Raw genomic sequence first — 17,986 nt, 5'->3', positions numbered from 1 at the left:
TTTTTTTTGAAGGTTTCTTAATAGGAAATAAATGTTTAAGTAAAAGCTTTCTTACATTAAGGAAAAAAGTAGTTGAATGATTTTAATCCATTAAGAATATTTAGTTATGGATAAAAAACTAAACTGTCAAGCAGTGAAATAAATACAAATTATATGGATGAGAGCCATACCTCATGTCTTGCATGTGAACTGCAGCAGGTTGACAAATATGTTGGTATAATACTGTAATGTGATATTGCTAAATGTTGTAAGATATGTTATGTAATATGATTAAATCATGCTTTTATACAAGTAATTATATATAATAAAGAATTTTATTAATACTTTTCCTCCGTATCAATCCTATGCAGTACCTGAGAAAATTGATAAAATGTTAAGGCAAAAAATTTAAGAGATATTTCTAAGAACAATGGAACTTGCATGGCACACTGTAGACAGAACTGAAGCTTCTGTGTACCACCCCTTCAGGCCCAAGGCCAAAACCCTGCCATACTTTTCATCCTCTCCCAGGGTTTTCTGTCTTACCTGTCTTCCATTTCCACTGGTTTCTTTCCACTTCGCTGTCCAACTTCAGAGTATTAACTTATTTCAATTATCCTGCTTTCCCTCTCCTTAAATAAAAGCATAATTCTACCATTTCCTTTATTTACTATGTACTCACAAATATACAATTGTTCAAATATAAGTTTTGGAATGTAATATCACCAACAACTTTTGTTTGTTCCTTGTGCACAGACAGTGAATTTCTCTCTCTTATCATCTGGCACTACACTAAGTATCTATTCACATCTACACATCTAAGCATTTCAATCCAACATTCACTTAAATTACAATACTATGTCAACAAATAAAATACAAAGTGCCTAACATTTACACAGAGAATCTAGTATCTCCTTTTATTGTTCTGTACAAAACTTATCCCTCACTGCATTGGTAATTTCATCATAAAAAGAAAATTTACAATTATGAAACTCCCAAAAATAATGTCACCACAACACATGACTTTTAAAACTGTACAAGAAACCAGTGGCAGAATTATTTTCCAGCCACTTGGACACAAAAGACATACACTCCAGTGACAACCATGTCATTTAACAACAAACAATTCTTCTAGGAATTGAAAAGATAAATTATGGTTCCAAGTCTTGCAACCGTGGAGTAGCAAGAGCATGTGCGAACTTACTATACACTGAAAAAGAATTTATTCAGAACACCCTTTAGTCCTCAAGATTCCTAAATGCTTGCTGGATATTTTCATATATTTCATCAAAGTCTTTCTTGACCTTCACCTCTCCTTCCTTGAAAGTGTCTTTGAACTTCATGGATGAAAGCTCATACAATATCTGGCCCATAGAGTCACGGATGATCTGCCATGTTACCTGCAAAAAGGGCAAAATATTTTTTTTTAATATGTAATTAAAACTGGCTCTAGCCAAGCATTAACCTAGCCAGATATCTGAAAAAGAATACCCAAGTCAGTCATACTTTCTGCTGTACTCTACTTGTTTGTACAAGGTACAGAGCCTCCAGAAATTTTGTTCATGCTAAAAAGCATCCAGACTTGCCATGCTGCCACTGAAACAAAATTAGGCAAACTCAAGTTCTAATGCCTCTATACATCTAAGAGCTATTTTAGAAAAACTACATCTGGCTATGTTTGATGAACTATATCCATCACCTTATTTCTACAAATCTGTCAAATAAATAATGCTTATAATGTCAAGGCAGTCTTATGGGAATTCCCCTTCCATTTATTAATCCAGACTGCAAAATATAAACTAATCAAGCAACTGGGATTCATGGATGGTCTCTTCAACAAACTTATGAACAGATTGGAGATCTTGTTTCCATAGATATATTTCCTGTCCAGACTATGCAACTACGTAATATCCAATAAATGGTACTTAAAATTTTCTAATGCCAAATTTATGGTTCTCACCCACTTTACTAAGGACTTCCTAAAATTTAATTATACATTACATATTATTATTATTTTATTATTCATTAGATGAGACCTAATCATATAGAACAAGGCCACAGAGGTCATGACTTGAAATATAAACTTCCAAAGAATATGGAGTTCATTAGGAAGTAAAGGGAAATACTTAAAGAAGAGAGCCCACTAATTAAAAAAAGAAAATATATTAAAATGAAAAAAGAATAGTAATATGGTAGTAACGTATTGCATTTTGGTTTCAACTTCTGGAGTTATACCCTATGGGCCATCCTAAGGGAAGCTGTTCCACAGTCCAACAGTGTGAGGAATAAAGGACCTCTAGAACTGAGAAGTTCGACAACAAGGCGCCTTTACTGCATATTGGTGTTACTGTTCAGCGAACCTGGTTGTTCTTAGCAGATGAAGGGGATCGGGGCTTAGTTGTGAATTTGAAAGATCTCTTAAAATATGACATAAATAAGGGACAAACAAGAGACCATCCGTTGATGGTCCAAGTCATAACTGCTACTATTAGGAAACAGAAACCTATCACCATGAGCCACTCAATCTAAAAAAGATCAATCTCTGGCAGAAGCAGACATCCACACTAGAGAACTGTGTTCCAGTAAAGGAAGTACAAATGACCTACAACAGGTTGCACTGATTTTATCACCGTTATAAATATACTGTGAGGTCTTACGAACAATATGCCTAACTTTTGTGTGGCAGTTGCTGACACTTTCATTATATGTTTCTTAAAAGTTAGATGCGAGTTAAAAGTTACACCTAGAATAGTTAAAGCTTCAGACTCAATCAGCAGAGTTCCATCCACCTGAAGGGGAGGATGGGGTGGGAAATCTATATGAGATCTGCTAATCAGAAGTGATTTTGTTTTATTGGAGTTCAGCATACTGAAGAATCTTGTTTTCCAGGCCAACAATCTTATCACTTGATACACATGACCTCAAGACTGGTAATTGATGGTTTCACTCTACAATGAATGAGGGTAGATTATCATCCATACTAATCTACTTTTAAACTCCTGTAAGCTTTGGACAAAATCTTCCTGAGTTTACCTTGAATCCACTGATATTTAAGTTTGCATATACTACCTTAAACAATGAAAGACAAGCACTATACTCTGCTAACTACAAAAGAAATTAAGTGTGATTACATACAAGTACTGCATAACTGACAACCGAGCTAACATTTTTAACTCTCCAAATATTGTTATTATTAATAGGGGTTAGTTTTTCCAGACCACTGAGTCTCAAGTAGACTCTTCTTGGGCTGGCCAAACATTGGCTCAAGGTGCTAGGTCAAGGAAGAATTCCTTACATCCACTGCCTCAGGTTAAGCTGAAAATCTTTGCATCATCCTAAGCCAAAAAATTCAATTATATTCCTGTTTGCCAATCAATACTTTCCTTTCAGACATAAAGCAAATATGTAAATAAAAATACAGTCTCATGTACTGATCATTACCTAACCTCAGTATTTGTGGAACCTAATGTATTGTTTATTTCTAAAAAATGCAAACACAAAATGTTCAATACTCAGGGGTTCAAAATATGGGAAACCTTGAAACTCAGAATCATCAATAGAACATATAAGAAATGTGGGAAAAAATCTGCACAAGAACTTGGAACATATAATAACTGAAGAGTTGAATAATTTAATATATGAGGACATACCATGTCTCTAACTCCTAAAAACATTTTTAAATGAAGATATGTACAACCATATTGCATATGTATGGATAAAATTTAAGTATTAAATAACCTATAAAATGGATAATAAAATTTTAAAATCCACAAACTGAATTTCTCAAAAATTTTGGTAAATTATGAAGCTGGAAAACCTTTTTGCTTCTAGTTAACTACGACACAGGATTCTTCATCATCGAAAGATTTCCAATACTGTAAGCCCTAAGATAAAACTGCAGATTTATTACTTACCTTATTGTCACTCTGAGCTGTGCGGTTAACAATCTGTTTGGACATATCATAGAATGCAATGATGTTCCTCATCATCCCCACAGTCTTGTAGAATGGACAGAAGCGATCATATGGAGTGTAAGAGTTCTGCTGAAGGAAGTCGTCTTTGATGATACGAGCAACTTCTAGAGTGATTTTGTCAGAGTCAGATAAAGAAGCCTTACCGACCAACTGCACAATTTCTGCCAAGTCATCTTCTTCCTGGAGAATTTCCTTCACTTTGGTTCTTTTTGGAGAGAGAGAATAAATGTCATCAATCTCACATTTTATTAGGTATTATTACCATTAAGCAGTAGATGTATCCTTTATGAAAATTACAAAAGTCGGGTAAATTGTATTTGCATAATTAATCTGCTACACACTGGCACCACCACTTCACATTCAAACATAAGGGGAAGAACTGCAAATTGGTGTCTATTTGGGCATACATTAAGAACAAAAAGCTGACGTGACTCTTCTTTTACATTAAAAATACAACAGTATTGTATAAAAAAATTAACTTCTATAACAAATTATAACTTCTTTAGGATTTCTGAACTGGTAATCTAGTTACAAAGTACATACATACTTCTTAACTAGAAGCAGTAGCAAGAAAATTGTCACATTTGCATTCCGTATAAGCTCAATAACTAACATTTTAAATTACCTGTAAGTAATAAATTCAGGGAAATTTCTGTCATAGTAGTCTTCCAGTGCTCTCATGTACTTTGAATATGACTGAAGCCAGTTTACAGATGGGAAATGTTTTCTCTGGGCCAACTTCTTATCAAGACCCCAGAACACCTGTACAATACCCAGAGTAGCAGAAGTAACAGGATCTGAGAAATCACCACCAGGTGGCGATACAGCACCTACAATAGTGACGGACCCTTCACGTTCAGGATTACCCAAACATTTCACACGGCCAGCTCTCTCATAAAATGAGGCTAAACGAGCACCCAAGTAAGCTGGGTAACCAGAATCAGCAGGCATCTCAGCTAAACGACCTGAGATTTCTCGAAGAGCCTCAGCCCAACGGGAGGTTGAATCAGCCATCATGGATACATGAAGACCCATATCACGGAAATACTCAGAGAGTGTAATACCAGTGTAAATAGAAGCTTCTCGAGCAGCTACAGGCATGTTTGAGGTATTGGCTACTAAAGATGTACGCTTCATGATAGACTCCTTTCTGCCAGCAACCTCCAATTCAAGTTCTGGGAAATCTCTTAATACCTATTGAAGAAGAAATAATTATACTTATTAATTCTAATATAAATACACACAAGCAGACAAGCAACACTACATTATCTTTATGTACTATCACCCAAGTGATGTCAAATAAGAAAGAATTGCAGATCAGATACAAGACTACAGTATATCTATTATTCAAAATACACAAAGATATTTAATCATCAAAAAGAAAATTATCTAAAAAAAAATTATAACTTACCTCAGCCATCTCATTTCCACGCTCACCACAACCAACATAAATGATAACATTGGAGTTTGAGTATTTGGAAAGGGCCTGGGAAATACAAGTTTTGCCACAACCAAAAGCACCAGGAATAGCAGTGGTTCCTCCCAGGACACAGGGGAAGAGAGCATCCAAAACACGTTGGCCAGTCAACAGTGGATGATTGGCATGAAGTTTTTCACTAACTGGGCGGGGCTGTCTGACTGGCCATACCTTTAGGAAAGATTATTGTAAGTCAAACTTAAAATGTAAGAAAAATTGCTGGCAATTCATTTTAAGGAGAACTACATGAAAACCATCTCTCAACTCCATAAGATTACTGCAAAGATTAAGACCCTAATAATTATAAATATGTATGAAGCAGAACTAAAGCTGACTGACATTAGGTACATGACATAACGTTACAAGAAACGTGCCTGTTTAATTCCTCATCCACCCCAATATCTACTTGCTATTATGATATTACATTTTCAAATTATTCTACTCAAATTTCATCTAAGCTTAAATTCAACTACTTTGTCAAATAAGGGGGGAAACTTGAAAGCATTACTTTCCAGGGCATTTTCGTTACATATGACTATTATTGTAAAAATGGGAGGATGTAACCAAACAAGCAAACAAAATTTCAAGTGTTCCAACAAGCATAAGCTTTAGGTCACATCTGAGCATTACCCCACCAATATAACAAAGCACCTTTTCCACCCCAAAAATAATAGTCACCCTGCCAACTTTTGCAGCACTTTTTGATGAGGTATATTTTGATTCCAGCTATAAATCCCAAAAACCTAGTTATCAATAGTATGAGATTAAATAAAAGTTTTGCATAGAAAATTTTCAGTTCTAGAATTTTTCACTGTTACTATCAAAACACTACAATGTACTGCGACACACACACAAAGGCAACCCCAAAAGCAAGTACTATGATCATTAATGAAATGTGGTGAATGAGTTGATTAGGTAATTAACCCTCTTACGCCGATTGGACGTATTAAAACGTCGAGTCAAAATGTCTCCCGTATGCCGATTGGACGTATCATACGTCGGCTCAAAAAAGTTTTTTTAAAAATTCGCGGAAAAATACTTATAGGCCTACCAGCCGAAAACTTTTGTATCACGCGCCTTGGGGGATGCTGGGAGTTCACGGATCAAGGCGTTGTTTTGTTTACAATCGATACGCAGGCGCGCAAGCGCGAATTTCTTTCTTATCGCACTAAAAAGTATCAGTGACACATCTCGGAAATTATTTTGTCACTTTGACATAATTATTGCACCATTTTAAATTATCCTTTACATGAAGTATTATATATGAAAATGTGCGCAATTTCATGCACAATACAACTAAAAAATACTCATGATTGTAGCTTTTATCAATTTTGAAATATTTTCATATAAATAACGATAAGTGCAAAAAATTACAACCTTCGTCAACTTTGACTCTACAGAAATGGTCGAGAAACGCAATTGTAAACTAAAATTCTTATATTATAGTAATATTCAATCATTTGCCTTCATTTTGCAACAAATTGGACGTCTCTAGCACAATATTTCGATTTATGGTGAATTTATGAAAAAACTTTTTCCTTACGTTCGTGCGATAACTCTTCCGATAAATTTTTTCGTGCGATTGTCCTAATGTTTGCACCCTTTTAAATTTGCCGTTACATAAAGTTTTATATATGGAAATGTGCGCAATTTCATGCACAATACAAAAAAAAAACACCCATGGTTGTAGCTTTTATCAGTTTTGAAATATTTTCATATAAATAACGTTAAGTGCAAAAATTTCAACTTTCGGTCAAGCTTGACTCTACCGAAATGGTCGAAAAACGCAATTGTAAGCTAAAACTCTTATATTCTAGTAATATTCAATCATTTACCTTCATTTTGCAACGACTTGGAAGTCTCTAGCACAATATTTCGATTTATGGTGAATTTATGAAAAAAAAAAATTACGTTCGCGCGGTAACTCTTCCGAAAAAATCAGAATTTTTTGTGCGATTGTCGAAATGTTTGCACCATTTAAAATTAGCTGTTACATAAAGTTTTATATATGAAAATGTGCGCAATTTCATGTAGAATACAACTAAAAATGATTGAAGGTTGTAGCTTTTCTCTTTTTTTGAAATATTTGCATATAAATCACGATAAATAGAAAAAAACCACGTTCGGTCAAATTTGACTCTACCGAAATAGTTGAAAAACGCAATGTAAGCTAAAACTCTTACGGCCTAGTAATATTCCGTCATTTTTCTTCATTTGAAACAAATTTGAAGTCTCTAAAACATATTGTGATTTATGGATGAATTTTTGAAAAATATATTTTATCCTTCAACTCCCGGCGCGCCGATTCTGCGGCCGCAAGTCTCCGAAAATACGTACATGGCATTATCCTAAGTATTTGCTCCTTTTCATATTAGCTTTTTATAGAGTTTCATATATCAAAATGTGCGCAAATTCATGAAGAATACAATAAAAATAATTGAAGGTGTAGCTTTTTCCATCTTCGAAATATGTGCATATGAAAAAATATATATATTAAAATTTCGACATTCGGTCAATTTAACTCGTCGAATGGTCGAAATCTGCAATTCTAATCTAAAACTCTTACAGTATCGTAATATTCAATCATTTGTCTTAATTTTGAAACAAATTGGAAGTCTCTAGAACATTATTTAGAATTACGGTGAAATTTTTGAAAAAAATATTTTTTTGCGTCCGCGCGTTACGGAATTCGTACATCATTTTGTGATAATATTTTTCCGGTGTTGCTTTTATTGTTTTACAATGTATTATATATCAAAATGATCGAATTTAGTGTACAATACAACGCAAAAAAAGTAACTGGTTAGCTTTGACCGTTTTCTGCACAGCGTGATTTGAATACAATTATGTATGAATTTTTTTTTTTTTGCTACCATATATCGCATTATTTATATAGATAATGATATATTTTTCATTTCTGATGGTTGCATTCTAAACTTCAGGCAATGAAAAAAAAAAGGAGCCAAAAATGAACTCTTAATCTTCAAAAAGTACCGCGCTGTAATTTTTTGAAAAAAATTATTTTTTCCACTTCCGGCGCGTCACGTTCCAAACCAGGCCCGGCATACGGGAGACGTTTTGATTTTTAGGGCTCCGGCGTAAGAGGGTTAACTTTTGCACAAAACTGAATTTTTTCCTAAGCACCGGACCCTGTACTATATAACATCCCTATCAATACATCTAAAATCATCTAATACATGAACTCCCTATAGGTCACAGATTATTAGGAAACATACATCCTGCAAATTCAGCATCTAGACAGAACTTAACCTGCAAAATATTAAGAACTTAAAAATTAAGTTACCTGCATCATGGGTGTACTTTTTTTCTTTTCTCCACATTCTACTTCTAATACAGTTTCATCAACTGTGTAGTTTCCAACAGGAGCCATGTATGTAACTGTACCACGGGCTTTTGGGGGAAGAAACAATCTTGTGGTCAATGATGGTGTTTTCATGTACCCAGAACCAAAGCAAGTCCCTCCTAGTAATATGACTTTCCAACCTGTAACGTAGTATGATTTGCAAATAAAAAAAAAATTTGCACAAGTATCAAATACAAAAACCAAAATTAGCAAAACACTTCAAATACACTGCTTGTACAATTAACACAAAAGGATATGCAAAACACTGCAGACAGCAAACAACCATTTAAAAAAAAGAAAAATTTAGAATCACCTGAAGAATTTAAGTCAATATTTATTCAATAAAATTGCAATTATCTTTAACATGAATTCTATTTTTCTTTGATATACAAACTGAAGTTTTTCATACAGATATTCATTTCTCACAGGCTAGTTCAGCCATTGAAGTTTGGTAAGAAAATGTCAACTGGTCACAGGTAGGTCAGGGTTTAGGTACTACAGTCACCCAGACTTCACCCGACCCTTTTCCCTACAGCAAACAGGGACAAATACATGGGTGAGAGAGAGAGAGAGAGAGAGAGAGAGAGAGAGAGAGAGAGAGAGAGAGAAGAGAGAGAGAGAGAGTGAGAGAGAGAGAGAGGAGACCCTCAGGCATCTATCAAGACAAGGAGGACCAGAATAATATAGCTGTTGCAAAGGCATGAACAACCAAGAGCAGAAAAGGTGGCTGTACAGAAACGACCACCATCCCATTTATTATATGAAAAAAAAAAAAAAACCAGCACAGAGAAACTCACTACTACTCTTTGAACACTCTCCAAAGCACTGACTGGAACAAAGCACCTGTTGAAGTTAGGGCTGATTCCTAAGACAATCATGAGTACACCTGGCATAAGCAAGCTCATGACCTGGATGAGGAAAATGATGATAAGAAGGGGTAGATGAAGTGAAATCTGCACTTCATCCTTCCAGCAAGGATGACTTGAGTCATACTAAGGAAGTCTGGTGGAAAGCCATTTGTGACTAACCTCACAAAGATTACCCCAGAGCTTTCTGTCACTACATGGGAGGCAAGGACTACTGGCATCCCTCCAACTGGATAAGGGGTACTAACATAAAAAATCACGAAGAATAAACCAAAAGCAAGCAAGGAAATGAAACTTACAAATGTTGTTATTCATACCTCACCTATTGGCTGCTTGTAAACTTTCTTAATACAAAATTTTCAACAGCTGAAGTTAAGTATATCTTAGTTTTACCAGACCACTGAGCTGATTAACAGCTCTCCTAGGGGTGCCCGCCACGTAGGATTAGATATTTTTATGTAACTAGGAACCAATTGTGGATTACTAGCCCCCCCCAAAAAAAAAAAAAAAACAAAACGGACCTACAGCTTATTGTGGGATCCCAAACCACATTATATCGAGAAATAAATTTCTATCACCAGAAATAAATTTCCTCTAGTTCTGTATTGGCCAAAGCCGAGCCGAGAATCGAACTTCGGACCACCGATTGGTAGCCGAGCGCGAAATTAACTCATCCAACGTGGAACTCTCAACAGCTGAACCTGCCTGTGTCAACCACATCACAAAATAGAAAGTTTCATTCCTTATAAGAACAAACAAGCCTTATTTACGCATCCAACTAGACCATACCTATTTACAATTGAAGAGGTCAATCGGGACAATCATACACTGACTTGGGCATCACAAAAAAAGTGATACTGATTGTAAAAGTAAGTTTTGTTTTTGATCACTACAAGAAAAATACTGAACCACATTTTCCTCCAGAAAAACTATAGCATTTAGACTTTCATTAAAACTCAGATATTCTGTTATCATGGAGATCTTCAATACTCTATCCTCTAGAACTACCTCTACACCTCAGATTTCCTTCTATTCATGAGCTATTCTTAATCTTGGTTAAAGCTGCTACACTGACTGAATGTAATCACTTTTCCCCTAAGTCTTATTCCCATAAATCTTACTCTCAGGCAATCGAGTCTAGAAGTACCATCTCACTCAGACTTGTGAGCTATCAGCTTAAGTGGTTATTTTATCATAGCTGGCATGATGACTGCATCATTCACAAACTTAATAATTCTCTGGTCCTCATATAACAGCTTATTACAAATGGGTATCCCTGGATTCCTCGTCATTTAAATTAAGGGAATACCGAGTTGGAAATGTTGAAAACCCTTCAGTTTGGGCCATTCTGACACTCTCAAAAAGATGATTTCTTTAACTGAACTGAGTGACCATGTTTGCTCTCATTTGTTCAATGCTCAGCAACAGTTGTCTGATAGAAATGACAATACTGTCCATTGTACATTGGCCACAATCTTTCTCATAAGGTGGACTGTCCTCCTTCAAATGTTTTCTGGCATGTTTCAGATGGGGTAAATAGAAAAGAAAGATGAAGATGATAATTACCACTGTCTAGAGATGTATTAGTGATCTCTAATGGATTAGAAAAAAAAAAAATTTTTAATCCTGAAGAACTTAACCTCAAGAACTGAACCAATCATTCCTATTAGTGTCCTTAGAGATGAAGCCTTCCAACTCTCACAAGCAGTGAAGTGAGACGCTGGTAAAAAAGTCTTTCACCCTTGTGGTGCAGAATACTTGAAGAAAAAAAAAAAAAGCTTGTAGAGCTTAAATCATTTAAGGGGCATGCAGACTGCCAATTTCAAGGAATTATTGAATTTTAGTTATTAACATTTTTCAATTATTTTATGTCTAAATAAACATATCCTGAAGCGATAATGCTAGAAAAATTTTATGATTTGTTTATTGACAATTTTGTTCATCGCTTGTATGACACAGCCACAAATCGTAAAAAGAATGGTAAAATCTGTATAAATAATTCAGGATGGGTCAGAGTGAGTTATGACTGTTTTCGACACTTATGCGTAAATAAACTTATCTAAGATTGGTTCATGGACAATTTTGTTAATCGCCTGTATGGCACTGAATGAAAAAGACTTGTAAAAGGGTCAAAGTCTACGAATGATTCTAATTTGGATATACACTATTTTGATATACATAGTACACTTTCTGGACCATTTTACAATAGCTGAACATATCTAGAAACATTATTGCTCTAAAAGAATATTTAGATTAGTTCATGGACAGCTTCGTTCATCGTTTTTACAGCACTGTGAACGACTAACTGTAAAAAAGCAGAAAATGAATTTGAAAAAAAATTTATTTAAAAAAATTTTTCCCCTTATGTACCCCATTTCCTCTAGTGTTAGTAAAATAGAGAAAATGGCTTATATGGATAACTGAACTTTCAGAATCTAAATTTTTATTTTATTGTTTTGAGTCCAGAAATATTGCTCTTTTACTATTTCCTAAAAAGTTAATTCTTTTTTTTTCAAAACTTAATGCTTCGATCTCAAAGAAGACTGAAACAAGACTTACATTTTATTCAACATTATTTGAAGAATCAGTGGTAAAAGTTACAAGGAAATAACCTTGTGTCATTATGTGCAGAATAGGGCCTTATGACATCAGTGCTCCCCATAAATGCAAGAGAGCAGTTCTGCTCATTTGATTATATATTATAAATTTCATGGCATATTTCTTATATGACAAAATAGTCTCAGTGCAGAACTCAGCCTTCTAACTGTAATAGTTTCAGAGTTATAACAAAATAAGTGTGAATTTTTTTCTTTTGCCATTTTCTCAAAACTTAGTTTCTTCAAAAATAAATGCTTCTATGTATATATCTCCAAGACGACAGAACCAAATTTGATGAAACTTTTACAGAATGTAGTATAACTATACATCTTGATTTTCAAAGAGCGAAACTGATTTTTGAAACTTTATCTTGGAATGTATATTATTTTTGAGGCAAAAAAAATAACTTAGAAGTTGAATTTCTAACTTTTTCTCTTTGAAAAATTTCATTATTAGTTGGAGAATAAGTGGTAAAAATTCTAAGCAAATCCCTTCAATCATAAGGTGGTTAAAAGCACTTACTTTGTAATGGGGCCTTAGGGACTCTGTGTTCCCTTTGAACTTATCTGTAGTGAAAATGTGAGGAAAGAATGAAAGAGCTAACTATCAAATGAGTAATAACCTATACAAAAGTTAATTTTCTTACCTTGATCTCAGGAAGAGGGTGGAATTCCCACTGTTTGCTACGGGTGAGAGCAGGAGTAGAAACACCCTTTGGGATGTAAAATTGACTGTGTGAGTTCTCCATTTCTTGCAAAGGACGCTGGATACCATCATAGATATTACCCATAATACCATGTCCAAGTTCTACAGAAGAATGGGGTTTACCAGTCTTCAATGACAGGATCACCTACTGTGACACAGATGTGTCCTCGTATACCTAAAACAGAAGAAAAGAACCATTTTTTCAAAATGAAATTTTCATTATTAAAATGAAGTTTTATTGTATACTTACCGAACAATTATAGAGCCGTGATTTCCACGAGCGGCAGGATACTAAATTCAACACTGGTGGTGATGACGTCATCTCCCTCCACTCGCGGGAGAACCAGGTACAACTGCCCAGGTGAATCCAATTCTTTCTGCCCGTCCGTCCACCTAAGGGGAGGAGGGTGGGTATAATCATAATTGTTCGGTAAGTATACAATAAAACTTCATTTTAATAATGAAAATTTCATTTTTATTGTAGTGTCTTACCGAACAATTATAGAGCTGATTACACATTTTATTGGGGAAGGTGGGATTCAGTGGACCACTAGTATTTTTAAATGGTTACATTATTGCAATACCAGTAAACACTCAAGGTGTCTGTTGTACCTACCTTGTAAGAGAGCTACAGCAGACTGTTTACTGCCTCTGGTCGGTGCTCTTCTTACTATTGTAGAGGAATTGGAATTTGACCAAAGTTAGCCTCTACAGGAGTGGAATCCTTCCGTAGTTCAAGCGAGTCAAGGCTGACTGACGGAGATAGTAACAACAAAGATTGCCCTTGCCCTGGGCTAAGACCAGAAATTCAATCATACAAAACATTTGTCACAACACCAGATTTAAAAAACATATATACCCAACCATTGTAAAATCTGACCTAACAGACTGGTGAGTATCCCAGGTACTCAGTACCCCCAGCTTCCCTTGAACTCGACAACCTATTCAAGGTGAAAAGTTAGCATAGAGGTGACGACCCCTGTGCCGTTTCTCCCAACACCATGCCAGAAACCGCCACCGGACCTAACGTTTTACAATTCTCGAAAAACCGTTTCTATCTCTTTGAGATAATGACTCGCAAACCGAATTCGATCTCCAGAACGTGCTCTGAAGAATCGAAGCTAAAGATAAATTCTTTCTGAATGCTAAAGAGTGCCACTGCTCTAACCTCGTGAGCTTTAACTCTCGGAACGGAAAGATTGTCGTTCTCGGACTGCGGAGTGAGCTTCCCTGATAAGCTCTCTAATAAAGAACGATATAGCATTCTTAGAAAGAGGACGAGAGGGAGGGATTTTGAACCGAGTCCAGAGCTTAGAAGATTGTCCTCTGATACCCTTAGTGGCAAACAGATACTGCTTAATAGCCCTGACTGGACATAAGAGCCTTTCTTCCTCCTCATGTCCAACCAAATCAGATAAGTTCCTTACCACAAAACTCCTCGGCCAAGGATTAGAAGGATTCTCATTTTTGGCTAGAAAGGTCAAAGATACCGAAAATACAGCATTGCCTTGAGAGAAACAGACTCTTTTGTCTATAGCGTGCAATTCGCTGACACGCTTAGCAGAAGCTAGTGCAATAAGAAAGAGTGCCTTCTTAGTCAAGTTCCTGAGTGAAGCCGACTTCAAAGGCTCAAACGGTGGCCCCATGAGGAACTTAAGCACCACATCTAAGTCCAGCCACTTTATCTTGCGGGAGCTTAGTGGTTTCGAAAGACCTAATGAGGTCCGACAGATCTGAATTGGAGGAAATATCCAAACCTCGATGTCGAAAAACCGAAGAGAGCATGGCTCTATATCCTCTGATCGTCGAAGGAGCCAGTTTCTTAGAGTTCCTAAGAAATAGAAGAAAAATCTGCTATTTCTGGTTAAAGAGGTCGCAGAAGTAGAGACTTTAGCACTTCTACACCACTCTCTGAGATTCTCCACTTCCCTTGATAGAGTTTGTTAGAAGACTCTCTCCTACAACGAGCGATAGCTTCTGCAGCGCTTCTTGAAAATCCTTTCGCTCTGACAAGATTCCGGACAGTCTGAACCCTGTCAGAGCTAGAGCGGACAAGTTTTGGTGGAACCTCTTGAAGTGAGGTTGTTTGAGAAGCCACTTCTCTGGAGGAAGAAGTCTGGGGAAGTCTACTAACAACTGGAGAAGGTCCGGGAACCACTCTTTCCTGGGCCAAAAGGGAGCGATTAACGTTAGCGTTACATTGCTGTGCGACATGAACTTGTTCAGCACCTCTCTTATTAGACCGAACGGAGGAATGCATAAGCTTCCAGACCCGACCAATCCAACAGCATTGCGTCCACCGACCAAGCTAGAGGATCTGGGACTGGAGAAACAAAAGAGAGGAAGACGGTTGTTCCTCGATGTCGCGAAACAGGTCTATTGACGGTCGTCCCCAAAGGCGCCAAAGTTTCTGACAAATCTTGTTGTCCAAAGTCCACTCCAGAGGTAACACTTGCTGTTGACGACTTAACTCGTCCGCCAGGACGTTCATCTTTCCCGGAACAAATCTCGGGACTAGCTGAACCTTCGCTTCGTTTGACCACAGGAGGAGATCCTTGGCTACTTCGTACAGAGAGAAAGACTGAGTCCCCCCTGTTTCCGCACGTACGAGAGAGCCGTGGAGTTGTCGGAATGCACTGCCACTACTCGGCCCTCTACTAAGCTCCGAAACTGTCTGAGCCCTAAGAAACAAAAATTGCTAACAGTTCCTTTACATTTATGTGGAACTTCTTCTCCTTCTCCGACCAAGCTCCTGAAGCCCGTTGATTTCCCTAGTAGGGCTCCCCAACCTGTGTCCGATGCGTCGGAAAAGAACTGTAGGTTCGGGAGGATGGGTCGTAAATCTAACCCTTCTTCCAACCTTGCTCGAGAGAGCCACCACCTTAGGTCCTCTTTTATTTGATCTGTGACAGGAAAGGTAATCGAGTCTGGTTGTGTCTTCCTGCACCAAGAGGCTCTCAGGAAAAAAAAAAACTGCAGAGGTCTCATGTGCAGTTTTCCCAACGTCACAAAATTTCTCCACTGACGTCAATTTGCCCAGGAGCCTCATCCACTGATTGGCAGAACTTACCTTTTGTCCAAGAACTCCTGAACTGTCTCCAGACAGCCTTGAACCCTCTTCGGGGACAGAAAAGCCCGAAAAACTTGAGCATTTCAGAATCATCCCCAAATAAAGGATGCTCTGAGATGGAACCAACTGGGACTTCTGTTGTTGACCAGAATTTCCTAACTTTCTGGCAAGATCCAGAGTTGTTTCCAAGGTCCTTCATGCACGACTCTCTGATTCCGACCGAGAAGCCAATCGTCCAGATAGAGGGAGATTCTTACTCCTAATATGTGTAGCCAGCTTCCTATCGGGGATAGAACCCTGGTGAAAACTTGAGGAGCGGTCGCTAGTCCGAAGCAAAGCGCCCGAAACTGAAACACTTGCCTTCGACATGAACCTCAGGTACTTCCGAGATTCGCGATGTATCGGAATGTGAAAATAAGCGTCTTGCATGTCCAGAGAGACCATCCAATCCCCTGTCTGATGGACTCCAGAACCGACCGAGTGGTCTCCATATGAAATTTTGTTTTCTGGACATGCAAGTTCAGGGCGCTCACATCCAAAACCGGCCTCCAGCCCCCTGATGACTTGGGAACTACAAAAAAGGCGATTGTAAAAGCCTGGAGGAAAATCCCCTTCTATCTGTTCTATCGCTTCTTTGAGAACAAGCGCTTCCACTTCTGCGGCTAGCGCCAGAAATTTTGTCTGAGCCCGGGAGAGTATGCCTGGAATGGAATTGGCACAGGTGAGAGCGAGGGAGGTGAAACGAGAGGAATACGATAGCCGAACTTGAGTACTTGCACTACCCAGGCTTCTGCTCCTCGTTTTCCCATTCCTCCCAAAACAGAGCCAGCCTGGCTCCCACTGGTGCATGAAGAACCGAGCTTTCATTTGGAAGGTTTGTTAACCTTGGCCGAGGCCTTAGACTGAGGTCGCAATTCGATTTTCGGCCGAAAGAAGCGCTTGGGTTTTCTCCCTCGAAAAGGCGCTTGGGCCAGAGGAGAAACCAGAAGAACAGTCTCCACAGGAGCTTTAGGTCTCTTAGTAGACTGTGCCAGTAAATCCGAAGTAGATTTCTTCATCTAGCGCAGACGAAATTGACAACACTACATCGTCTGGAAAGAGGTTATCTTTCACAAAAGGAGCAAACAAAGAGCAGACTTCTTGTGACGTAAACTTTTAGAACAAAGGAGCAAACAAGTTAGACAGACCTTTCTGTTGGGACGTAACCCTTTTAGAAGCAAAGGAGCACCAAAGTTGCCTTTTCTTAAGTTACCCAAAGGCGATGAGCGAAGCTAACTCATCACATCCATCCCTAATGGATTTGTCCGCACAGGACAGAACACCAATCCAATCCTCCGCTAACTCCTGGGAAAGAGAAGGACAGTCTTCGATCTTGGCCGCTAAAGCGCCAATAGTCCAATCAAGGAAGCTAAAGACTTCCAAAAGTTTAAATTGATTCTTTACAACGTGGTCCAACTCAGGCGCTGTAAAGAAAACTTTCGCTGCGGCGAAAGCAGATCTTCTAGAGGAGTCGATTAAACTGGAGAAGTCTCCCTGGGAGGAGGCAGAAACTCCCAGAGAAGGAGCTTCCCCAGTTACATAAAACCTATACCTCTTACGAAGCAACTTAGAGGGAGGGTAAGCAAAAAGAGCCTTCCCTAAGTCTCTTTTCATAGACATCCATTTCTCCGTCTCTTTCAACGAATGTCTAACCGCTTAGATAGAACAAGTTTTGGGAGGAGGAGAGGGTCTGAAGTTTTCCTCCTCATCAAAAAAGTCGAAGTTGGGGAGCGCGGAGCCGCTTTCTCAAAATAATCTGGATAAGATACCAGAAGAAATCTAAGGAGACGTGAATAACACGAGAGGTGATGTGAATCCTCCTCCTCTACTTCTTCTTCATTCTCCGATACCCGCCGAAGAAGTAGACGGAACTACAACAGGATCTGAAGGTTTGAACGAACCACCTTGGACTCA

The 17,986-nt window shown here is 37.8% G+C and overlaps 1 protein-coding gene across 1 annotated transcript in view; it reads right to left on the bottom strand.

Moving 5' to 3' along the window:
* Positions 1–628: 628 nt before the first annotated feature.
* LOC135213024 (V-type proton ATPase catalytic subunit A-like) overlaps positions 629–17,986 on the bottom strand; it is a 57,640-nt gene continuing 40,282 nt past the window's right edge. The window contains 8 exon segments of the mRNA XM_064246834.1: positions 629–1,379; positions 3,894–4,158; positions 4,579–5,147; positions 5,365–5,601; positions 8,735–8,854; positions 8,856–8,934; positions 11,296–11,300; positions 12,905–13,138. Coding sequence (XP_064102904.1) covers positions 1,218–1,379; positions 3,894–4,158; positions 4,579–5,147; positions 5,365–5,601; positions 8,735–8,854; positions 8,856–8,934; positions 11,296–11,300; positions 12,905–13,138 — 1,671 coding nt within the window. The 3' untranslated portion in view covers positions 629–1,217.

Source organism: Macrobrachium nipponense, chromosome 42, assembly GCF_015104395.2.
Source record: "Macrobrachium nipponense isolate FS-2020 chromosome 42, ASM1510439v2, whole genome shotgun sequence".
Classification (NCBI taxonomy): domain Eukaryota; kingdom Metazoa; phylum Arthropoda; class Malacostraca; order Decapoda; family Palaemonidae; genus Macrobrachium; species Macrobrachium nipponense.
The sequence above is the reverse complement of the archived record's forward strand: the minus strand, read 5'-3'. Positions and strand labels throughout refer to the sequence as shown.